This window comes from Drosophila obscura, unplaced genomic scaffold (assembly GCF_018151105.1).
Source record: "Drosophila obscura isolate BZ-5 IFL unplaced genomic scaffold, ASM1815110v1 contig_189, whole genome shotgun sequence".
In the NCBI taxonomy this organism is placed as follows: Eukaryota; Metazoa; Arthropoda; class Insecta; order Diptera; family Drosophilidae; genus Drosophila; species Drosophila obscura.
Window position 1 is genome coordinate 917,406 of NW_024542777.1, and position 24,749 is coordinate 942,154.

The 24,749-nt window shown below is 46.6% G+C and overlaps 2 protein-coding genes across 14 annotated transcripts; both read left to right on the top strand.

Moving 5' to 3' along the window:
* Positions 1-377: 377 nt before the first annotated feature.
* Positions 378-24,136, top strand: LOC111066792 (A-kinase anchor protein 9). 12 transcript variants are annotated; one of them, XM_022355652.2, is made up of 14 exons: positions 378-892; positions 4,834-6,984; positions 7,046-7,951; positions 9,066-9,206; positions 9,410-9,643; positions 14,236-14,361; positions 14,443-15,636; positions 15,809-15,976; positions 16,729-16,752; positions 16,898-17,569; positions 19,992-20,696; positions 20,778-22,927; positions 22,999-23,109; positions 23,203-23,440. In XM_022355652.2, the coding sequence occupies exons 1-14, from the start codon at positions 866-868 to the stop codon at positions 23,270-23,272; spliced, it is 8,679 nt and encodes a 2,892-aa protein (XP_022211344.2). In that variant the 5' UTR covers positions 378-865; the 3' UTR covers positions 23,273-23,440. The 12 variants fall into 12 exon arrangements, with proteins under 12 accessions (XP_022211344.2, XP_022211338.2, XP_022211340.2 ...); XM_022355646.2 differs by lacking the exon at positions 23,203-23,440 and adding an exon at positions 23,474-24,136 and having other exon boundaries at positions 379-892; XM_022355647.2 differs by lacking the exons at positions 378-892; positions 23,203-23,440 and adding exons at positions 2,840-2,869; positions 23,474-24,136.
* On the top strand, positions 11,528-13,566 carry LOC111066795 (putative odorant receptor 71a). Of its 2 annotated transcripts, XM_022355667.2 has the most exons (3): positions 11,528-12,703; positions 12,763-13,029; positions 13,105-13,566. In XM_022355667.2, the coding sequence occupies exons 1-3, from the start codon at positions 11,870-11,872 to the stop codon at positions 13,156-13,158; spliced, it is 1,155 nt and encodes a 384-aa protein (XP_022211359.2). In that variant the 5' UTR covers positions 11,528-11,869; the 3' UTR covers positions 13,159-13,566. The 2 variants fall into 2 exon arrangements, with proteins under 2 accessions (XP_022211359.2, XP_022211358.2); XM_022355666.2 differs by having other exon boundaries at positions 12,763-13,566.
* Positions 24,137-24,749: the final 613 nt, after the last annotated feature.

Below are 24,749 nucleotides of genomic sequence, written 5' to 3' on the forward strand. Positions count from 1 at the left end.
TTAGTCATCCTTTCTTGCTTCAGCAATGCAATTCTCATAGATCCACTCTCACTTCAAAATCCCATTTCCTTATCCACTGTTTCCATGGATCCCAAACCTCTGCTTAAAACCTATTTTTAGAACAGGCGATAGAACTTGCCTCATTTTATCTTTCTTACCTCTCTTTCCATGTGACTTTCTCTTTAGTAGAAGTTCTCTTTCGAATCGCAACGACCCATAGTTCTCTGCAAAGTGTTCAGTTTTTGTTTACGATTGATTATTTTTAAACAATTTCATGTTGCGCTTCAGTGAGCTGCAGCGCCCAAGAGCTCTCTCCCCCGAGACCCAAAAATAAAAGAGTCTTTTTTGGGGGATCGACTCGTCAGTTGCATTGGACCCGCGAGCGATTACGTGCAACTGTTCTGATCGGGTGCACTGTCCTCTTTTCAATTCCGGTCTCTGGAATATGTGAATAACTTCACTCATAACCGGGAAATGTTTGTCTAAGTTAACTAAACCAACTACCGTAGCTAGTTCCCCTAAGTGTGTTGTGTTATAGTTTAGAGAAATCAAACCTGAAATAATTTGAAATTTTACGTAAAAAAAATTTACAACATAACCTGCAACATATTTAGTGTACGTGTGCCCCCGTATAAGTGTGTTTAAAAGTAAATCAACCAGAAATTATTCAGAAGAAAGCAGAGTCAACGAAACAATCAACAAGAAAATGCATCCCACTTGGCGCACATCTTAGAGGGAACCGAAATATGCCTAACTGACAGTCGCAAGTGTCAACCGAGACCCAATAAAAGCGGTCAAGTTTGCCCATGTGGGCACGGGAATACGAGGAATAGGCTGTCAAATATTTGGCTCAAGGCAGATCGCTATGAATCTATATACTCTATATGACTGGGTAAGACCACACATGTCCACATTGTAAAAGTATGGAAAGCCTTTGGGTACGGGCATGACCCCCATGAAGATCCAAACGCATTCATCATTCGCGCTACCGAGTGGGTTCCACAATGCGTTACATACAGTCCACAAGCAAGCACAGCGTGGAGTCGTCTTAGTCTGTCTGTTTACAGAATAAATCGAAATTGAATGCGCCTTTGAACTTTCGAATAACCGCACAGTGGGCAAAATTGTATTTAGCTGAAAAAATGATTTCAACAAATTTATATTTTCGAAAACTGTTTAGCTTAATGATAATAAATAAATTAAATATTTAAATAAAAGTTTAAATTTTGTATACCCGCACTCAAAAAGAGTTAAGGGGTATATTAGATTTGTGGTAAAAGTGAATGTGTGCAACGCAGTGATGGAATCATTTCCGACCCCATCAAGTATATATATTCTTGATCAGCATCAATAGCCGAGTGTATTTCAACATTTCGCCCCGCCTCCTTCCGCCTCCTTCCGCCTCCTTCCGCCTCCTTCCGCCTCCTTCCGCCTCCTTCCGCCCTCTTCCGCCCCCCACAAAAGACGAAAATCTGTGGCAGGCACAATTATAAAGATACGATGAAACTAAAAACGCAGTATCGTAGAGAATGCCCATATCCACCAGATCTGAATCTGAATCAGATCGGATCATAATTATAGCCAGAATGAAGAAATTAATTTTCAGTTGCTTCCCCTCCCCCTCCCGCCCACGACAATTCAACTCATTTTCCTTCTCGCTCGCACACTCTGCCGCGTTCAGTGCGCGAGCAACCCCGAGCGGAGGAGATGTAGAATATGAATGGATCATGTACAATCTACATGTTAGTTGTAGAATAGACATTGTATATGTAGATGTAGATAGCAGTTGTAGCAAAAAAATGTAAAATGTAAAATTTTTTTTTTTTTTAATTCTAAATAATTATATGCTTAAAAATGTATATGCTGACTGAGTACGGGTATAAGTAGAGTCGCGTCCCCAGAAGCGACTCACACGTTCTTTCTCGTTTTTTTTTTAGTTTTTGGGCAATTTCTTTTAACTTATCGTCTTTAATATGGTGATCGCAAAAAAATGTAAGTTTGCTAAACGACATAGTGCCTTGTTATATTTACGAAATCACAGCTTAAAAAAATATATACGTCCATATCTATATAAAATATAGTCATCTATATTCTTATTGGTGTATCAGTAATAAAGTTCAAATTTAATTCAATTAAACCGTTTGCCATACCTTAAAGAATTTCAAAATCTCAATCCTTATGGTATTTAACGGCAGCACAGGCCGATCCACCACTACCGATGAGGTTCGTTTTATCCGTTATCAATTGCATAGTTATTCTATTCTTCGGCTTATCTACTCGACGCCTATCTCACGATGGCAACAAATGTTACCCAAAAACACGACAAATGCCAGCGCCAATACTCCACATATAAATGTTGTTTATAAATAAAAAATGGGAGCGCGCAAACGGTGCACGGAACCGCTTGGAACCACGTTGCAAATTTGTTCGCTCTCTCTCTCTCTCTGTCGGTTTCGGTTGCTCTCTGGGGCCTCGCCTCTCTTTTACAGTGTTTTCCTTTTGATTTCTTACGGATTGACTGACGAATTTCAATTGAATGCCTCTTTGGGCAGAGCGCACGGCGCTTTATTTATAAAAGAACTTGCACTGCAGGCGGTCGCGACGTTTCCGTCGCTTCTCCGAGAAAAAGATAAAAGTGTGGTGCCTGTGTCAGTACCAGTACCAGTGCCAGTGGAGAGTTGTAAAAATACTATATGTAAAAATGAGTTTGAATAAATTTGCAAAGCGAACTTTCGCACAATGTGACACATAAGAGCATTGCCATGGTGGATGGACTTTTTTAAGTGACTCTAAATTGTATTTTATTGAGATAACTTCATCATTGAATCGAATTGACTGAGAGGCGAACATCAAAATGGGAAAATTGCATGTGAGTGTTTGTGGATAAGTGATCTTTAGCATCTCGGGGCGGGCCGCCTCCGTGTGGCAATGCAACCAATGAAAACCCCTCAGCTAGTGAGCTACAGTGGGGAGTGTGGAAATATTGTGTGAAATACATACATATCGTAAAAAATAAATAAAAACCCGAATTCGTGCTGTTTCCTTTAGTTGCCAATTTTCCCCCATTTAATACATATTGTGCAGTTCATATTCCAGAATTTATATAATTTCTTACTTGGAAATGGCTAATACCTCTTCTCATTTCCCAAAATCGAAACAATATTTCATTGTCACCTTAACGCGTCGCGAATCGTTAATTTAATCATTATTTGCGTAATATGCGTGCCAATATAGAATGTCCATAAAAAATATCTTACAGAGAAATCAAAGCCAGAAGCACCATTAGCGGGAAAGTTGGGCTAGGTCCTCATCCGCCTTGATAAAGGGTGTGGTGGCATTGTTGTTATTAGTTGGCAAAGTGCAAAATCCTCAGACGCTCCACCTGGGACCTGGAATGTGTGTCACACCCAAACAACAGCCCAAAAGAAGGACCAAACTATAGCAACAAATTGAAATTTGAAAGCAGGAAAACGAGAGTTTTTCCCTGTCCCATGGCGAGCCCGTTGCCATGACTATAAGGGTAAATTGTTATCCTGATATGCGTTATGATGGAATGGCAGTTTAGGGCTGGAACTTCCTGCTTGGGTTGTCTCTGTTCCGACAAGTTCAAGGACGTTCAAACTGGTTTGTTTTGTGGGCTAGTAAGCCGACTGTTGGCAGTCTTTGGCAGCATATTTTCATAGAATACTCAAGTCCTAAGAGTTTGTCAAGCGTTGCGCCCTGACCCACATAGCGTATGCGTAATGTGAAAAATAATGCATTTGCATTGCCTTGATGCATTGATATACATATGTACATATGTTTGTACATATGTATGTTGTGTGTAGATACGAGTATTTTAAACAAACGATCTCAAGATTTCCAGCTGTAAAATGTAATTGGAAAATGCCTCAATATTTCCACACACCATTCGAGAACGGATGCCTACCCATGTGTGGCCCACGTTTCGAACAAACACCTTCCCTGCCTCTGCCTCTGCCCCTGCCCGTGTCCCTGCCCCCATAGATCACTCAAGTGGACAGAATCTTGTTTTTTAATTAAGTATTGCGGGCAGGTCTAAATATAACTAAATCAACCATATGCAACTTCTCGCTGGGAGCTTCTCTATTGCAGCTCTATTGGCAAGCATACAAATGTTTCCAATTTTTCTAATTATAATATAATAAGGGAGATGCCAGCAGCAGAGCAGAGCGAAGCACAGCTGCAATCCATCAAACCAAAAGTAGCGTGGGCAGGCTCCCCCTCCCCCTCCATCACTGCTGATACACACTTGAGATACGGGTCAAGTGGAGATTGGCAGGGGCTTGAGATCGTTGTATCGTCTGTATATATTATATCCCATTATTTGTTCACATTATTAGATGCGGTTTGCTAGTGCCATTCACCCAAGTTTAGTGTGCCACAGACATGATGGCAGACCCCGAAACCAAAAAATCCCGACAATGCGTCTCGGACGTCGACAACTGGGTGACATCATTAGGTGGAATTAAAATCTAGAAAAAATGAACATGAAATGGATGGCAACAGAAGCGTGCTTGCCTCAAACCTGTGGCACTCTATGCGAACACAAAGCCCATTTGTTATTGTTCATTAGCTAAGATATTAAAAGACGAGTAATAATAGCTTCTGGCTCTATAAACTCTAAAGGTTGTGCACTTGTCCGTTTTTTTCCGATCACTTATTAAGTTATAAATGGAGAACTCCCAGCCGTATCTTAGTTATTGCTCTTGTGGAAGCGATCGATCTGACAGGGTATTTCGAGACTCGACCCCAAAAGCGCAAGCGCGTTCCTTGCTGATCAATTTTCATTATTCCCGATGATTTCCATTGCAGATCACATCATTGCTGCGCACGCACAGCGGCAGCGTCAGCTACAAGGCAATCGAGGCAGCCGAAGAGTTGCCAGCAACATCAACATCCCCAGCAACATCTGGAGCAACATCACGCGTGACTGGAAAGAAGCAGAAGCTACAAAACCGAGGGGAAGCGGCCACAAATGTGGAAGTTGAGTTCATACCAACGCTAAATTTTCATTTCGAGAAGCAACTGAATAGGCCAGCAGCCGAAGAGGCCCAGTCGCAATCCACAGAGCAATTGCAACATGCTGCCAGCAAGGCTGATAACGAGGCCGAGAACGCATGTGACTCTGACAACGATAACGACTCCACGCACACTTACATAATCTCGAGGAGCAGCTTGACAGCGACCCCCAGCAGCTCCAGCAGCACCCCGTACGCTGTCACATCAACGGACACTGCGGAACTGTTGAGGCGGCAAAACAATCTCAGTCTCACGGAGGAAGACCAGACCGTGTCCTCGTTTAGTATTGAGCCGCCCACCAGTTCCATGACCATTGAGATGGCTGAGCAACAGACAACGCCAACAACAACTACAACGACAGCCACGGCCACAGCAACAAGTACTGCAGAGGTGGCAGGAGCTACCACCACAACAACGACGACGACCACTACAAGCAGCAGCATTGAGGAGGACATCGAAGAGGCCATCGAGATCAGTGAGGTGGAGGAGCAACTGAGCTCCCACGTTGAATCCCAATCCCTGTCAGAGGCGGCTGCATACGGCAGACGAAAGGAGAAACCAAGTGCCAAAAGTTTGAGCAGCAACAATGATGACGAGCAGGATGGAGATGAGGAAGGGGATGCGGGTGCGGATGCAGATGCAGATGTGGATGGGGAAGAGTTTCGCATAGATGATTCCCAGCTCTCGGGTGGAATGTTGGCTCAGCATTTTCTTACGCTAGACGATGAGAGCGAAGCCGACAATGAACATCCCGATGGTTCCCAAGTTGAGGTTAGTTTTTCCTCCTCGAATGATGATGATTTTGACATAAGTCTGCCGCTGGAGCAGCCGAAACTAGCGCACTCCCGCCATGAAGACGTAGATGAAGAAGAACAAGAAGTCGTGGACCAGAGCCTGAGCAATCAGAGCACCACCGATGATGTCTCCGAACTTGCCGAGGAGCCGGCACAGGCTAGAGACGAGGAGAGAACCGAGGCCAGTGTGAGTGTAAGTGCTGCACCAGAGACGCAGGTGGGGGAGGAGCCTCAGCTAACCGATGAGCAGGATCATTCTATGAAGGAAATCGTGGCCACCAACGAGTCCATCGAGGTGACCTACGAAGCCGAGGAGACGGCCAACACATCGCAGAAATTGGATCAGATAACAGATTTAGATGAGGAGCAGGAGCAGGAGCAGGAAGTGTCAGAGACGCAGAATGAGACGGAACAGGATGCGGTCAGACCCACAGCCAAAGTGGAAACGCTCATACTGCCAATGCTCCAGGAGCCTCGTGTTATGGAGAACAAGGCAGCCAAAGCTTTGACCACACTGTACCTCCAACCAGAGCCACTCGAATTGACCATGCTGGAAGTGGACTGCGACGATGGGGATGACGATAATGAGGAAAGTTCCCTGCAGCTGATGAAACTGCGCCTGATGGCCATGAATCAGCAATTCCTCAACGACAATGGAGTCAAACTTTCACCTACAGAGGCGGACGGACAAATGAATAGCAGCTCTAGCAGCAATGCGGAGCTCAAGCAAATGGAGCGTGTGCCCCTGTCGGAGTTCAGCAAAGATGTGCTTGAGGACATCACCGAGGAGAGCGAGCGGCTGCTCTCCCTCAGCACCACTATCGAGGATGAGCCGGAGCAGGAGCAGGAGCCGGACCCATCATCCCTATCCCTCGATGAATCCAAAACACTGCTGCAGCAGGCGGCCAAGGCAGCACAAGGCAGCCATTCCAACTTGGTGAGCTTGAACATGCTCAAGCAGCTGGAGGCCAAGGTGCAGGAGCTGCACACCCAGCTCGAGACGAAGGACAACTGCCTGGCCTCGCTGAATCTGCAGATGGAGGCGGTTCGCCGGGAAAACAGTGCGGGGCCAGCCTCTGCTCGAGACTCCTGCTCCCTGATGACCAACTCCACGGAGTACCGAACCCTGCAGGAGGAGTTCGGTGGCCCGGTAAGCGATCCTTTCAAGCTAATAGACCTGTACCTATTAAGTGCTCCCATAATTCCCACAGACGCTGGACATGTATCTGGAGGTGTCCCGCAGGGACGAGATGATTGCCAAGCTGACCGAATCACTGCAGCACTCGATGAACGTTCGCGGAGAGCTCCAGGCGGACGCAGATCGGCTGGGAGGCGAGGTGCAGAATCTGCGCAGACAGCTTCACGAAGCCATTGATGCAGTTAAGCGCTCGAGTGCCGTGTGGCCTGATCAGGAATGCAATGCCGGCCAGCGCATTTCGGAGATATCCATGGATCTGATCAGCGAGAGCGACGATGACCTGGATCGTCACTTTCTTACCGACAACGAGGAGCGAGGATCGCGCAGCTCCAAGGAGCGACAGGTTTCACTTCATCCCCTCGATGATCTTGGCATCCAACCCCTTCAGCCTGAGTGGACGCCGGCGTTCACCAAGCAAATCGAACAATTCCAGACCTACCTCCTGCCGCACGAACAGCGGCTCTTTCTAATGGTCCAGCGCAAGTTCGACGACTACCTCGGCCAGCAGTTGAGCCTAGTCCGCGAGCAATGTTCTCAGGAATTGAAGATTGCTCGCGATCAGTGGGAGAGCGAGAAGCAGAGAAATCAGCAGTCCCAGCAGGCCACACACGCTAAGGAGGTGGAGGAGCTGCGCAAGTACTTTGAACACAAGTGTGCCGACCTCGAGAAACAGTTCTCCGACGATGTCTTCTCACACAAATCCCAACACCTGGCTGGTGACAGCTCTTCGGAGTGCTCCGAGGTGGATCAACTGCCAGAGGAGGCCGGGGCCGTGGCCGTGGCTACCTCTTCCAAGGAGACATCGCCGCGCAAGCGCAAACGGGCTGAGCTCTTGCTGAGTCCCAGTCACAGGCAAATGACTCCCTGCGGACTGGATTCCCTGGGGGAGTGCAGGAGTCCAGGACTGCCTAACAGGGAGGTAAGTGTGCCCATTCTAACCGGTCGGTAATAGTTATTGATTATTGCCATATTCTATAGTTAAGCGCTCAAGTAAAGAAAATATTAAATAGACGTGATTAAATGCGGATTTTAGATAAATATTCATCTTTATGCATCTAGAGTCTACACCTAGACCTTTGGTATTTCAAGATTGCATAACTCTCAATAATTCTGAGCAGAATTGAGGAGGCCACTCCGAACCAGCGGCTGCGGTGCTCCGTTTTGTTGAGAATATTAGTTCGTCATTAGTGTATCATGAATTTGCGGATGCAGCATGGCTCCCACTCGTAGGTGTCTCCAATTTACTAGAATATGAATCCGATGATGGTGTTCAGCACACTTGCTCGCATGGTCTTTCAATAGTGTTTCTTAAATGACGTTTTTATACCCGAACTCAAAAAGAGTTAAGGGGTATATTGTATTTGTGGTAAAAGAACGCAGAGAAGGAAACGTTTCCGTCCCCATAAAGTATAAATATTCTTGATCAGCATCAATAGCTGAGTCGATATAGCCATGTCCGTCTGTCCGCCCGTCTATTCGTCCGTCCGTCTGTCCGTCTTGATGAGCGTCAAGATCTCAGACTCTATATGAGCTAGAGCAACCAAATTTTGTTTCCAGACTCATGAGATATCACACTGCCGCCCCGCAAAGGACGAAAATCTGTGCCAGGCACAATTTTGAAGATACGATAAAACTAAAACGCAGTATCGTAAAGAATGGCCATATCTACCAGATTGCCGAATCTGAATCAGATCGGATCATAATTATAGCCAGAATGAAGAAATTAGTATTCAGTTGCTTAAACAAGCAAAACACTAATTTTATTTTACTGTACGTGTCTTTAACTTTAGCGAAATCAATTTATTTAGACAATTTCTGTTAGCTTGTGAAAACTTAATACTTATGTATATAGTGTACTTTGAGGGCGTACAGCAGCTCTTTGAAGATCGATATCAAAAATATACACAAATATCGACAAGGTCCTTGATTTAATGTTAATTGGATAATCCTAAAATGGAACATATGCTCGTAATTATCCGTATTAACCGGTTTATCTAGCATCTTGAAAAGATTTCCCCAACTTCCTATTCCAGCAATCTCAGGACATAGCCGAGCTAAAGATATTCTATCAGACGCACATGCAGGAGATGAAACGCGCCCACGAGCAGCAGGTGCGAAAGATGAGTGACCGCATTAAGTTTTACGAGCGCCGCCAGGGAGACGACGACTATAAGGTAACGATCCATTTTCACGCTGACTGACGCATTCAGAAAGTATTCGCACTAATCCTGATTTTTCTAACTCTGCTAACTGCATGTCCATTCTTGTTCTCTATTTCGTTTATAATCCAATAAAATAAACCACTAAACCACTCCAATTGTAACTACCTGCATCCACACGATATATTGAAAACAACAACTAACCCGCCGATGCGCAGCCTGCTCCCGAATCTCCGCCTCGTACCTGCCCTGATGAGGGAGCGGCAGAGGAGGAGGGTTCGCCGACAGCGGTACCCAACATCTCGCTCATCATCATTGACGAGGATGAGCTGAACTTTAACAACGAGTCTCAGGTTATCCAGCGCATTATCGAGGAGTACGAACGGCGATTGCAGGAGCAACTGGCGTTAGCCCGCCAGGATATAGCCAACGAACTGGAGCAGCAAATACAGGTGAGTGCATGGCATGGCACGGCATGGCATGGCATGACTCGGCACGGCTTGCATTTTCCCCGACACTTCACTGAAGGCTCTGTGTGTGTGATTCACATCTCACGTTCCCCATGCAAAATGTATCGCTTTATTTTTAACAAATGCGCGCGCGATCTTAAATGAAAAACGTGCGAAATCTTGTCAAGCAGCCAAAACAAGAACCAAAGCGAAATGAAGAAGAAACGCGTTTTCCGTGGCGGAGCAGCGTGAAAATCATGCTGCGACTAACGGTTGCCAAAAGAACTTTGGATTTCAACTTAGGACTTGTGCCTGTGGCATCACTTTGCATCATTACTATATGTAGCATTAAATCAGCCTGCACTTTCATACCTGGGATGTGTTCTATTTTAAGGCCCAGTCAGAAGTCAGCAGTCAGTCAATGATCCCAATGGGAACGTTGACATGTACGGGGCAATCCTTCCAGCAGATCCCCATCATTCACTCCCTTTCTCTCTGAATGTTGTGTCTCTTGTTCTCACTAAATATGGCGGCCACATGTCGACTTACTTAATGAGAGAGAGAAAGAGAGCTTCCAATAGACAGCGATTGTCACAGACATTTTGGCTGTTGTTCTTTTTCTGGAAAAAAATAACATAGACGAAGGTCAAAGACTGTTTAGGCAGAGGGATACTATGTACGATATGAATGTACGAATGTACAAGTATACCAGACCCCCTCCCATACAGAACCGCTTATGTTCAAAAATATTTCCTGCCCCACTTATGCTGTCAAAAGATGGGGGCAGCTACATATCTTTCTGTTTGTCTGTTTGCCAACAAAATTTCGCAGCCATTCTTTGACAATTATTTAAAGTTTCAACCAACACAACGCAACACTCATATATATGAATGTATGTACATATAGTTTAAGAAGAGCGCGCCAAATGTGATTGGCTCCCTGTCACATCATCCATTTCACACTACTTTAATCAGGGCTGGAAACAGAGCTAATATCATGAACGGAAATTGTGTCCCTTTGGCATTAATTAATTGTTGGATCAGCAATTGAAAAGGGAGAGGAGAGAGTGGTGCAAACCACACGCCCCTCAAAGGAAGAGTGCATGCAGTTGTTATTTTGGATGCTTAAACCCCGTTTGAAATTAACGCTCATAAATTTGAATTTACTTCAACATGCTCATACCAACACACCCATACACGCCCAAATATGTACACATGCACTTATGCATACATATGTATACACCAGGGAGAGAACGATCGGAGAACGCCTCTCTCTGGCCTTCTCTCTTTCTGTTTAAAAATGGATGGTCTCATTTTTGCCCGCTCATTTTATTCCGTTATTTCAACGCGTGCGTGCGTGTCCGTTATTGTCGGTTCTTGATTCATTGGAATTTACATACATATATGTACATATAGCGAAAGATTGCGAGAAAGAATCATATCATTCACGGCGTAAATAAAAGAGATCTTCAAGTGGTTTTGCGGAATGAAAATAGGCAAATCAGTGCTAAAAACATACATATGTACATATGTATATATGTGCTGCACAAACATCCTAATTAAGTTGTTTGTATCGTGATTATTCTTTGGAAAATTGTGTGACTGTTTAAAATTCAAAAACTAACGGTGGTTTGCAGATTGCAGAAAATTAAAGCAATCGATATAAATCGTTCATAAAAGTCAGCAAGGTAAGGATACAAAGTGAGAAAAGTGCATACATAAGTGATTGAGATTCCCCAGACTAAACATCATTCCGATTCGTACAAAATTAAATTCTGTTTAAACAAAAACAACTAGACTGCACGTTGTCAAAGATATGTATGTATGTATGTACGAGTATATACATATGTACATATTTGTATATTCCCCAAAAGAGCAGAGAAGTCGTTGCCCTTACGACAAGAAAAGAAAACCAAGAAGAAGTGGTCCCATTCCAGCTGCAATCGCTTCCCTGCCTTGCAGTTTATTTTTGTTTAAGGCTCAAATTTGATTTCCTCCGGAATCTTTGTGGTTTATATTTAGGACCAAAGGCACCAGATAGCATCGTTTAATATCTGATACGAGTATCGATTTTCATATTAGTCGAGAATTTGCTAAGCGACTTTTAATTGAAAAAGTCAAGGATCCAGGACCGCCCCTTCGATTAAGCAATTAACCAAATCAATTAGCACGTGCATATATAACGGGGTGTTTCGCCATTCAATGGATCAATCAAAGTTTAAACTTGTCCATGGATCTCGACCAAATTCGTCCAGTGCGGTTTCTGCTCCGCATACTCGGCAGGTTTCGGCTCTGGCCCACCACTGGAGGACCGAGGCCGCAGCGTGGCTGGACCAACTGGCAGGGTTATCTTCTGCATGGCGGCCTCACCGTACTCTTGACCGTGCTGATGTGGGTGGAGGCTATACTGAGCACCGATATGGAGCACACGGTGGATGTTTTGCTCATCTCTCTGACCATGACGGCCCTGGCCCTAAAGGTGCTGAATAACTGGAGCTATGCTCACATTGCGCAGCGCATCCTCACCGAGTGGAGCAGCGAGGACCGCTTTCGGCTGAAGACGTTGCAAGAGGTAGACATGTGGCGCATCGAACACCTGCGCTTCAGCCGCGTTGTGTGCTTCTATATGATGTGTAGCCTGGGCGTCGTCCCTGTGGTCGTCATCCCGTGTCTGTTCGCTGTACCCAACAGGCTGCCGTTCTGGATGTGGACCCCCTTCGACTGGCAGCAGCCCGTGTCGTTCTGGTTTGCCTATATATATCAGGTGGTGGCGCTTCCATTTTTATGCGTGTGCAACATAACCATGGATTTGGTGAACTGGTATCTAATGCTGCATCTGTCGCTCTGCCTGCGCATGCTGGGTCAGCGGCTGGCTGCACTGCATCCCAGTGGCCTCCAGCAGGGAGAGGAGCAGCTCTGCGCCGAGTTCTTGGAGCTGGTCTGCCTCCATCATCGGCTCAAACAGCAGGCGATCGACATTGAGAGTTGCATTTCGAAGAGCACGTTGTTTCAGATACTGGTCAGTTCCCTGATCATCTGTTGCACCATCTACAGCATGCAGATGGTGAGTCCGCCAGGGTCTGCATAGGAGTATCTAGTCCCCCAGTGACACTCTCCTTTCAGACTCCAGTCATGCAGGACCTGGGAAAGTTTGCGGCCATGGTTCAATACTTGTTCGCGATGGTCATGCAAATCCTCTTGCCCAGCATCTATGGCAACGAGGTCACCCACTCCGCCGATAAGTTGACTGATGCCCTCTACAGTTCCGCCTGGCCAGACGTTTCACCGCGTCTGCGTCGCCAGATCTTGATGTTTATGATCTATCTGAATCGGCCCATGTCCCTGCGGGCCGGCGGCTTCTTTAATGTGGGGCTGCCGATGTTCACTAAAGTAAATAGAGCTCTAGGAGGGTATCGGGTCCATGGACAGCTTTGGTTTATGCAATACTTTGATTTTCCATTGCAGGTCATCAATCAGGCCTATAGTCTGCTGGCCTTGCTACTCAATATGGACAATTAGAAGAGGAGTTGGTTCCTTCTCCCTGAACAAATCATTTCTGTTTTGGATTAGCCAAGAGACTTCTACCCTCCGCTCGTTTGGAGATTTTTCGTCGATTCTAGTTGTGCGAAAATCTAAAAATATATATTTTAGCATTGCACCAAACACATACATATGTACAGTGTACACTACTGTGCATACATGTGTACATATGTATGTATGTGCACGAGCACATGAAACGCTGATATGCAAGTGACGAAAATAAAATGAAAATTGCATTTCCCAGTGCGGAAAAACTGTGACCCCCGTTAGCTTACCCTCCTTTTGGGATGAATTTTAGAGAAACAAGCAGGCAGGGCGTTTCAGATATACGAGTAGTACTATGTACTTACATATATACCAAAAATATTGATCTCAAAGTGCAGGATAACTCTTATTTGTATTATTTGTTTTGGTTCACTTAAATAGGATTGTGATTGTGAAGCGCACTGTACGGTCAAAACAATTGTAAATATTGGAAAATATTGAAAACAAAGAAAACTCGTTATCTGCAGAGGTCGCGACCCCCGCGAGAGAGAGAGAGAGAGAGAGAGAGAGGGCTTTTGAATCGTTATCTCTGAGCACTATTTAATTGTATTCAATGCGGTTTTTAATGGCTGATTCATTGGATGGAAAGGGGCACAGAGGGAGTAACAGTAACACCATCTAAAAATAAGCCATCCTCTCCACTCATCCGCTTCTCTGACTGTCGGATGTGGAGGATTTTATTAAGATTTATGTATCTGTCTGTGGTGCTGTGGTGCTTTGGGCTCTGTTTCTGTCTCCACCCTCAATCGACACTCTCTGATGTGTCGATGTCCAGAAAGGGAAATGGAAAGGGAAAATGAAAATGTAAATAAAGTGTAAATATTTTGGATGAAACCCATAAATATTTATGCTTTGGTGAAAGGCAGACAGAGTTTCCTTGAAAGCTACCCTGTTCTTTTCTCTGTTCCATGTGCAACCGACTGTTGCAAGTTGCAACAGACTTTACACAGACTTCTCCAGCGAATAATAAACAAATCTCATGCATTCCATATACACACATTGCACTTGCAGAACCTGCTGTCTGAGAACGCTGTGGACGATCAGCATTGGCCCAAGGAGCTGATCTTGCTGCGGGAGAAATTTACGGCTAAAAGTCAACTGGAGATCACTCAGCTGAATATCAGACATGCCGATGAGGTAAGTCGAGAATGCGGCAGGCAGTTCCTCTCTTATAAGACTTCCGTACTAATTCATTTCCGATTGGGGGATCCCCTGCAGATGTCGCGCCTGAAACTGGAGTACGAGAAACAGCTGAATCGCAAGAATAAACGCCACTTGACCTTCGACTCGAGCCGTGACCTAGAGCAGGTGATTAATGAGCGTGATGGCCTCCGGGAGCTGTCGAAGAGCTTCCGGAGCGTGCTCTGCCGGCTGGCCAAGTGCGTGGCCAATTGTGAGGAGGATCTAAATGCCACGCTGTCTGAGGAAGTGCAACGTCTGCTGCTCCACAGTCACAATCACAGTCAGAGTCGCAGTCAGGACGCCGGCGAAGAGTTGGAGCAGACGCTGAGCAGCTCCCTGAACAATACGCGGCCCCTGCGTCTGGTCCCGGATGTGCACAGTCTGCTGGAGGTTGTGGAGGATCCCAGTCTGGTGCAGTTCATTAATAGCAAGAGCAACGAAGACAACAGCGAGGACTTCGACCTGACCGACTGTTTGGAGCGGCTGAAATCAGAGGCCACCTATCTGCTGCATCTGTCCGAGGACCTGCACAAGCAACGGGAGCACAACGATTCCCTGGACGAGCCGGAGAAGCAGGAGCACGAGCTGTGCTGCGAGGCGGAGGACGGGCTTAAGACAACGGCTGCTGTGCAGCAGCAAGTTTCTGCTGTGCTCTCCAAGTTTGTGCGTACCAACTCCCTCAATGATCAGCAGCTGGGCGTGGCCAATCGGCGGAAGAACAGCAGCTCGGAGGGTGGAAAGACGCACACCTCCCTGCCGCCCGATCTGCAGCAGCACGCGGGCAACGCCTCCGAGCTGTCCTTCCAACTGGTGGAGCTGAAGAACCGCCTGATCAAGTCGGAAACTGATCGCCAGAAGTTGCAGCAGCAGTTGAGCAACACCATCGATCGCAATGCAGAGCTGGGACATGAGCTTCAGGCGCTGCGGGATCAACTTTCGCAGCTGAACTCGCTGAACCACACGGACTACAACGAGGGCTACGGCTTGGGGCCGATGAAGAGCCTACAGGAGCAGGGTCTGGACCAGTCGTCGGCCAGCTTTACGGCATTGCAGGACCGGGCCCGTCACCTGCTCTCCTCGTCACCTTGCAGCCAACAGCAGCAACTGGAGCAGACGCGTGACTCGGGTAATGCCACTGTCATGCTCCTGCACATGATCGAGGACTTCTGCCGCGAGGGCGACAAGGTGGTGGAGTGCGGCAAGAAGGATCGAGAAGATCTCCAGTCACAGGTGAGTCTTCGTGTCAGGATCTGCAGATGGATATCGTTTTCGCATCCATGTATCCCGTTTTTGTGAGAGCTAAACGCATGAAAAGTACACTTGAAACAGTCGATTAGTTTGTAAGCCAGGTTATTACCCAATCAGAGCCCATGTTACAACCCCTCCACTGACACACAAACAGATCGATACCGCTGACAAGCAGCTGAAGGATACGCGCCGATTCCTGGAGGATCAGGCCGCTGAGCGCGAACAGGAACGCGACGAGTTCCAGCGCGAAATCGAGCGACTGAAGGCGCAATTGCGCGATAAGGAGAAGGAATGTAGCTCCTATGCCAATGCCTCCGAGGAGGTGAGTCCTGTCCACTATCTACGATCGCTAAGATCTCAATTGATTGATTTTGGGCTTGGTTTAAATAAAGTCTGTTTTCCGTTATAGTTTTCGTTTGATATGCCTTGGTTTACACACAGTCCATTTCTCTGCCTTTATCTATCTGACTGTATTCTATTTTTCATTCTATTCTTTCATGTTCGGATTATTATTTAGTTTAAGTTTTGGATACAAGTTTAGATATAGAAATACGTTTAAGTTCTGTTAGCATGCCTTCCCCAAGAACATTTTTATTAACTGAATCAATTACGCAAAGAAACATTAACAAAAATCATCCAAATTCCATTAAATATTTTACATAATCCGAGTATGCGAGTCCCTCTGGGGCCATTGAAATTAAATCAAGGGCACCATCTAACGTATATACAAGAGATATTTTCGTAAGCATCTGCCGACATATTTATAGACCCCCGGAGGTATATACATACATATGTATGTAACTAAATGTACACTAACCATATGTATGTATATTCAAGTGTGTGCGAGTCGGATCCATTCAATCAGATGTTACCTTTAGTGGAATATGTTACCATTTCCATGTGCGAGTCGATTTTGTATGGAAGTCATAGAAGTTTTGTTAAATGTTTCTGTGTGTATTCTCTATCTAATTATTGTTTCGCATGCATGTAATCAGCAAATTTCACTCCTAATTCCTATTTAAACTAATTGTGCACCCTTTCCCCACTAACCCACTCCGCACCCGCAATAAATAGTTGAAGTTCAGAAAGAAAAAGCATGTAAGTTGTCACTAATATGGAAACGCACCCGGACACCCTCATCACAGTTCGCCCTATTTCACCATATCACACCACACAAAGTACGAGTTGTTTTTATGAATCTGTACTAATCCTGGGGTTCCTTTCCCATACACCCTCCACACAGTACGCACAATTGGAGGGTCAACTGCGGGCGGTCAACCTACAGCTGAGCCAGTCGAACGCCAAGAGGGATAAGTTCGAGGTTGAGCTGAAGGCATCCATTGACAAAATCTTTGTGCTGCGCGAGATCATCTCGGAGCTGGAGACCCAAGTGCAGACTAAGGCACTCAACGAGCACGTGCTGGACGAGAAGACCAAACAGCTGGAGGACTATGTCAGCCTCCAGATGCGGGCCAACGATGCCCTGCATCAGGAGGTGCACAGCCTCAAGACGGATATCGGCGAGGGCTATCAGGCGCGGATTCAGCTGCTGGAAGAGAAGCTGCAGCAGGGCAGACCGTCTGCAGAACAGAGCCTTGTCCTCGTGCAGGTGGCTGAGAAGCTGCGGGACATTGAAACCACACTGGAGCAGAAGACAAAGGTCCTGGAATCGCTGCACAACTCAAACACCACCTCCAACTCGGCCAGCCTTAGTGTCACCGAAGACGTCTCCGTTCATGGCGGCGGGAGTAGGCCACAGACCGCGGCGGGCTCGCCCTCGCATCCCTCTCTGACCGTTGAGGGTGTGCAGCGGGTCACCGAAAAGCTGGATAGACACACGCGCGTCGAAGAGGCCGCCATTAAGCGCATCCGCGACCTGGAGATGCAATTGCAGCAGATGCGTTCCGGCTGTGTGGTGAGTAAACGTTGATCTGATGGATTTCATTGTATAAAGCATTGTGCATTGTGTGAAGGCTTGGAAGCCTGTCCTTGAATACGATTATTTCTTATAATCTAAGCGAACCATTTGTATTTGGGGCTAAATATTTTTGAAAATGTAACCTCAATCAAAACCAAATTTAACGGCATGGAGGAATGATGTGGCGCGCCACCTACCGATTTTTTGTTACAAAATGTTAAAATAATTACATACTTCCACGCCATCTAGCGTTCGGGTTAGAATTTACTATTTATTTAACATCAGGGCTGCCGATTTCGCTTTTTTCCCGTCAGATCTGGCGTTTTTTGTGAAAAATTTGCGTATTGACGGAAGCGGGAATTCTAGATATTTTTGTAAATTTCTTGACCGTGTTTCCACGTTTTTTTAATATTGCCACCGATTATGAAAGTATGAAAAAGTTCGTCATTATTTTGTAGCGATACCTGCCAATACCACCACTAGTTTAGTGCAAACCCCTATCTCTATACCAATACTGAGCTTCAATGGTAATAAAACTCATAAAGAATTTGAACATATAAAAATAATAATGCAATATAATGGTTAATTTTGCATTTCAAACTTAATATTACGCAGACGGTTAGCTGCAAAGTGTTCCTTACCTTCAACGTGTTGCAAAGTATTCATATCGAATATATAGTTGCATTTATCAGCTTTCCAGAATTGCATAGTTCGTTAAAACCATATGTAAGATATTGAAAAACATATTAAATATAACCATACTATAAAAAATGGAAGAACCGTTAACTATGTTATTTGGGCTTTTATCTGAACATTTTTCCGTTTTTAAAATTTAAATATAGCTTTTTTTCTGAAGAAATTTGGCAGCAGTACTTAACATCTACATTAACAGCCCATTTAACATTAACAGTGTCGACTCGATCGAGATTGAACGCAACCATCAAGCTTTTTTGAAGCAAAACGAAACTCAAACGGATCGGTCGTGTTTTTTCTTTATCTTTGGTTCCGTATGCTTTGACGAAATTTGTCCGCGAATATAATTGAAAGGAAATATAAAATATTTACAACAAATAAAGAAGGGGAAAATGAAACAAAAATGTGGAAAACGTGCTTAGTGTTTTGTCCCAGAATACCTAGTATTTAATTTAATCCAAGAAATCGTGTGCTGGACTGGTTCCTGAAATGTTTCACGGCCCGAAAACGCCTCCCATCTTTGGTCCGTTGCGAGTGAGTTTTTTAAAGTTTGTGGCCTCTTGATATCTCATCAAGGTTCCTCGGGCTGTTGAGAGTCCGTCCCCCCAGTGACTGTGTGTGTGTGTCTGCGACAAGTGGCCCCGACAATTGATGTGTTTTCAAGAATGTTTATACATATTTGTATACTCGTACATTATTTATTTGATGAATTCTGACACGGTTCATTGTTCAATGACGTTTCCTGCTGCAAACCATAACAACAAATAAACAATAATAACTAATTTTATTTGTTGTGTGACAAACTTATAATGTTTCGCTCATTTTGCTCATTCGAGATTCTAGTTAAATTCTGATTTTTCTATGATTTATGGCAGATGTGGTCGCAAATTGGAACACGCTGTGTCACAAATAGCCGTCTCCTGGCTCCTTTGCTTATGCCCGGGCTGTTCCACTTCAAAAATAGACGCCATTCCCGTTCGTCTCAATAATATTCCCCCTCTCCGGACCATTCCCTGATATGAGTAGCGCCTCTTCTAAGCCGAATGTAAATCAAATCATTTGGCACCAGTTGCACCTGCCACATCTCCATTACCCTAGGGGCAGTGCACCGAAGTGAGCGCAATTGAATAAATTTATTTATGCAACGGAACGCATCCCGCTGGATAGAGAACAAGAAAGAAAGACAGAGAGCGAGATAGGCGGGATGGTTGTTTGTGTTTGGGAAGCTGCGTAGGAACCCGCATAAAAATACGAGCCAGTGCAGCAGAGCGAGTAAACAACAGCATCAGCAGCCACAAGATACAACAAGTGCAAAGGCAAGAGATACAGATACTGAGCACAGTGGACCGAACTGTATACGAACTGCTATACATAATTCTGACGATAGTCCGATATCTAGTACTAAAAACTATTATTTATATGCAAATAAGATGATATTTTGATATCATTATGCTTACATAAGTATGTATGTATTAGTATATTACATATATAACCGGTTTCAACTTTTTAAGTTTTTTTCATAAAATTCAAAATATTCCTTGAAAATTTTTTTGCCAAGATACAAACCACTGTGCATGGCAAAGATACATATGCATGATTGAAAGGGTTAAATGCAGATTGGGGGAACGGTCAAATGGTCGGTCATTGACCGCTGCAGACACGACACCCACCCAAAGAGAGCTGCAACGAGATCTAACTAATTGATGACTTTTGTCCAAATGTATAGGAACTCCAACATGAGCGGGATTCCCTGCAGAGCCGCATCGATGAGCAGACCCAAAAGATATCCACACTGCACACGCGACTAGAGGAGCAGCGACAAAGGGCCGAGCAACTGCATCGCGCTGGCACCTCTGACCTCAGCACACGCGTCCATGAGCTCCAGGGAGAGGTGAAGAATCACAACGAGCAGCTGGCGGCCAGGGACAAGCAGATGGCCACCATGCGACAGCAACTACAACGCAGCAAGGAGGAGATAACACGCCTGGAGGCAGAGCTAACGGTGCGCACCAAGCCAGACCGCACCATGGTGGAACGTCTCCAGGTCGAGCTGCAAAGGAAGGGTGAGGAGATCAGCAAGCTGAAGGAGAAGATACGCACAGAGATGATCAATCGATTGGCGGTGCCGGATCTGATGGAGACCATGCTTGCGGACAAGAACGATGAGATCGATCTCCTGCGCGACCAGCTGGAGGCCAAGGAAAAGGAATTGCGAGTGGCTCAAGGGGATGCCAGTCAGATTTCGTCGCCAGCAGCGGGCCCGGCTGAAAAACAGGAAGCCAGTGCCAAGCTGAGTGCACGAACTCTCAGCGACATCGGATCGATTACCGAGTTCCCCGAGCCGGATGTGGAGCGTCGAGCAGCCATGCTCAGTCTTAATGCTCCGCTGCAGTTGAGCGACGGTGCGGGCGGCTTCCTGCATCAGACAATGGTGAGTGCCTTACCCTTACTCTTACCCTTACCCTTAAATTTTACCCACTTAAATTTGATTAAAACACGTGCTTTCTTGCAGGAAACCTCCAAGGAGGCGGTGGCCAATCTCACGTACAAGCGCACCGATGATCTCAGTGGCTTTGCGGCACCTTATCCGATCAACACGTTCGAGCATCCTCACTACTTCCAGGCCATGGGCGTCACGGCCCAGAGTAGCGATGGTCTAACACCTGGTCTGGTGCCGAGACAGATTAACTTTTCCAATTTGACAGAGGACTCAAAGCTGAAGACGCCCAGTTTGCTGATGCAGACCCCGGAAATGCCGAAGCCCATTAGCCCAGCGGATGTCCAACAGTTGAGAAAGAAGCTAACGGAACTGGAGCGGCAGAAGGAGCAGCAGCAGGCCGAATTGGAAGAGAAGATGACTGATCTACGAAAGCAGCTCCAGCAGGAAAAGGAGCAGTTGAGCCGGCACGAGAAGACTCTGCGAGGTCATGAGGAGAGCGAGGAAAAGTATCGACTGCGTATCGAGTCCCTTGAGACAAGGATTCTGGAGACGGCTGCCCAGGAGGCTGCCGAGAGGCAGAACCTCCGCATGGAGCTCAACTGCGTGAGTGCGGCGCACTATCAGTGCGAGGATGCTGCGGCTGCTCGAAAGCGAGAGCTTGAGGCGCTCAACAGCGAGGTCAAGAAGAAGGCGGAGCAGCTGCAGGCTGCCCTCATGCGGTGTGCGGAACTGGAGCTCCAAGTTCAGACGCTGGAACGGGACTTGGAGCGTCTGAAGAATAGCGAAAATAGCTCCAAGCAATACTCCGTGGATGAGATTGCACAGCAGGTGGAGAAGGAGCTGAACTACTCGGCCCAGCTGGACTCAAACATCCTCAAGGCCATCGAGAGCGAGGAAGAGAACAATCTGGACAAGAAGCAGCAGCAAAAGGAGGTTCAAACGGAGGAGGAGCACTCCCCAGGCACTGGCAATGGAACGGACGACGAGAACTTCACCGGCGAACGGGAATTGCTGAACCAGCTGGAGGCCTTCAAGGCCCAGTTGGCTGTGGAGCGTGACCAATGTGAGGCCTTAAGCAAGGAGCTACTGGGCGAGAAGCAGCACTCGCAAGACATTCAAGAGCAGGACGTCGTCATCATCGAAGCCATGCGAAAGCGTTTGGAGACTGCTCTCGATGCCGAGGACGAGTTGCACAAGCAGCTGGATCAGGAGCGCGAGCGCTGTGAGCGTCTCCAGACGCAACTGACCTCCCTCCAACGGGCCGAGAGTCGTCGCAACAGTTCTCTGCTCTTGAAGTCGCCGGGCGACTCGCCCCGCAAATCGCCACGTGCCGACTTCGAATCGGAGCTGGGCGAGCGCCTGCGCAGTGAGATCAAGCTATTGGCGGCTCAGAACGAGCGGGAGCGGGAGCGATCGGCCGATGCACAGCGTAGCAGCGAGCGGGAGCGACAGCGCTACGAGAAAGAGTTGCAGGAACGTGTGGCCTACTGCGAGCGTCTAAAGCAAGAGATGGAGAAGCTGGCACGCGACAAGGAGTCGGCCGAAGTGGAGCTAGAGCACTTCAACGAGCGCCTTACACTACAAGCTAGCGAGATTCAGAGTCTCGAGGCGAGGCTGGTGACGCTGCAGGAGGCGGAGACTCGCAGGGCCAACACACGCACACGGCAGCACCAGGAGAACGTCAATTTGCACGCAGAAATTCACGAGCTTAAGGCAAAAGTGTTGGCCGCGGAGGCCGAGCGGGACTGCCTTGACCAGAAGGTCACCCACCTGCGCTTCGACGTGAGTCGATCCGGTCATCGAGAGGCCAAACTGGCCGAGGCCCTGGCGCAAGCTAACGATCGGCTCGCTCACAGCACGGACGACACCGTGCCGGCGCAGTTCCTCCAAAAGATGAAGGAGATCAATACACTGCTGGCGGAGAACACCCAGGAGAACCGTCAGATGGCCGAGACGGTGCAGTATCTGGTGGGGGAGCGGATTGCCCTGCAGAAGAAGTGCGAGGAGCTGGGAGGGTCGGGCAGTGGCAATGTTGGAGAGCTTGAGGAGCGCTGCCGTCAGCTGCTCGGTCGCTACCTCCGCGTGGAGTCGCATCGTAAGGCGTTGGTCTATCAGAAAAGATACCTGAAGCTCACCCTAGAGGGATACCAGGCCAGTGAACAGCTTGCCCTGCAGGCCATGGCCGGGGCCGCACCGCAGCGAAATTCCAAAAAGAAGTTCAAGTAAGTCATGTCAAACATTAACTCATTTATCGATGCCTTTCTAACTTGAGCACATTATTCACATTTAACAGGACTGTGGCCCTAGCCATAATTGCCATACAACGCATCAAATACATTGGACGCATCTGGCACACTGGGAAGCGAATTGTGAGCAAGTCCGTGTTCACCATAACCCAGCAGAGGTGAGACCCGCTAGTAAATACCCAAACTAATCCGCTGTATATAAAAAAGCCTGATCATAATCAACATTGATTACATTCTCTCGTTCCCCTAAGCTCTAAGATGCCCCTGGTGACGGTCAATATGAAAGTAAAGCTAAGCAAGGGCGATTCAGCCAAGAAATAGGTTGCCACAAGGTCTGCTCCTTAAACGAAGCACTTTACTCTGACTCACTTGCATATACTTAAAACGAGAAATTCTTACCTAGAACTTGACCTCGTCACCAATGTAGTTAGACTCAATCCCACTTTCAATTGGCTCGAACTCACCCTCCTTAAGATTCACATATTCCTAATGAACGACAACTAATCGCAGCTTTCATTTCAGAAACTTGCCTCCCCAATCTCCACTGCCTGTGCCCAACTCGAATCTACCCACCAATAACAACCTTTCGGGACGCCTCGGCTATGCGCCCATCTCTCCCCTGCAGCCAATAGTGCTGTCTCCGGACTACACTCTCCAGGAGCCAGCCTCTTCACTGTCCAAGAACCACACCAACGAAAGCAGTCTGCCATCGCTGGCCAGGCTGGACTGGCCTACCATGCAGAAGCCAAAGCGCGCGCATGCGCGGCATCATTAAAGGCTCTGTGATCTGGGCCAACTCGAGCCCAGTCCTGTCAACCATGCTCAACCGGAGGCCTTAGGTTTTAAGTGAAGCCATATCATAAGACATTCAATATTCAATCATCGCAAGGAGACCCATTATAGTTTGTATTGCCTGTACCATTTCCCGAAATTAAGTTTTAAGCTGTTGAAACCTACTTTAAGGATGCCATGTCCCTTTGCTCCACGCCCCTACTTAGAAATGTAATCACGTCTGTAAATGTTATTCGTAGATGTACCAAAACAGTAGCCGTAAGCGTAGCCCTAATCCGTGTCCCAGTATTTTTTATTGGCTGACAAAACCTCCAGTCATTTATATTTAGTTGTGTCCTGCGTTTGACTTTATAAGTTCTCTCCTATAAGTTTATTAAACCAAGACCTATTTGCACTTGAAGGCTTTTCTGTTGATTTATTGAGAATGTTCTCCACAGACATAAGTATGTATATGCTGAGGAGTGTGCCTTATATGAGTGAAGTCAATGGACAGCTCAGAATTTAATTCGTAATCTAAAATAAAATACAAGTTAACATTGCGTGTTCTTAAAAATATCGGAATTATCGAACTACAAACATGCAAGGACAGGACAGAATCAAAGGCATTTCAATATGTCAAGGGGCAAAATTGGCTGCAGCTGTTCTCATTTCCTAATGCCGATTAAGCTGCAGCCACCAGTTGAACAGGTTGAGGCGCAAATACCAAGTGCCAGAGGGATTTTTATGCCGGGGCTCAAAGAATATTCTGCACCCCAGGGCAGCTTGAGGCAAAATGAACTTTAAAAGCTTTAGAGTCCCCACCTCGCCACAATTATAAGCTGAGATACACTTTCCCCAGAAGTCCCTTTGATTTGTACCTTCCAGCTTCAACCCCCCTTTAAGCTATGAGAAGAAAGAAAACAAAGCTGTGGTTACAGTTAATGTATCCTTCGGCATACCCTGCTAGTTACTGCCCAGCTCGTTATCAGCCATCGCCACCCACTGATAAGAGGACATAACCGAACCG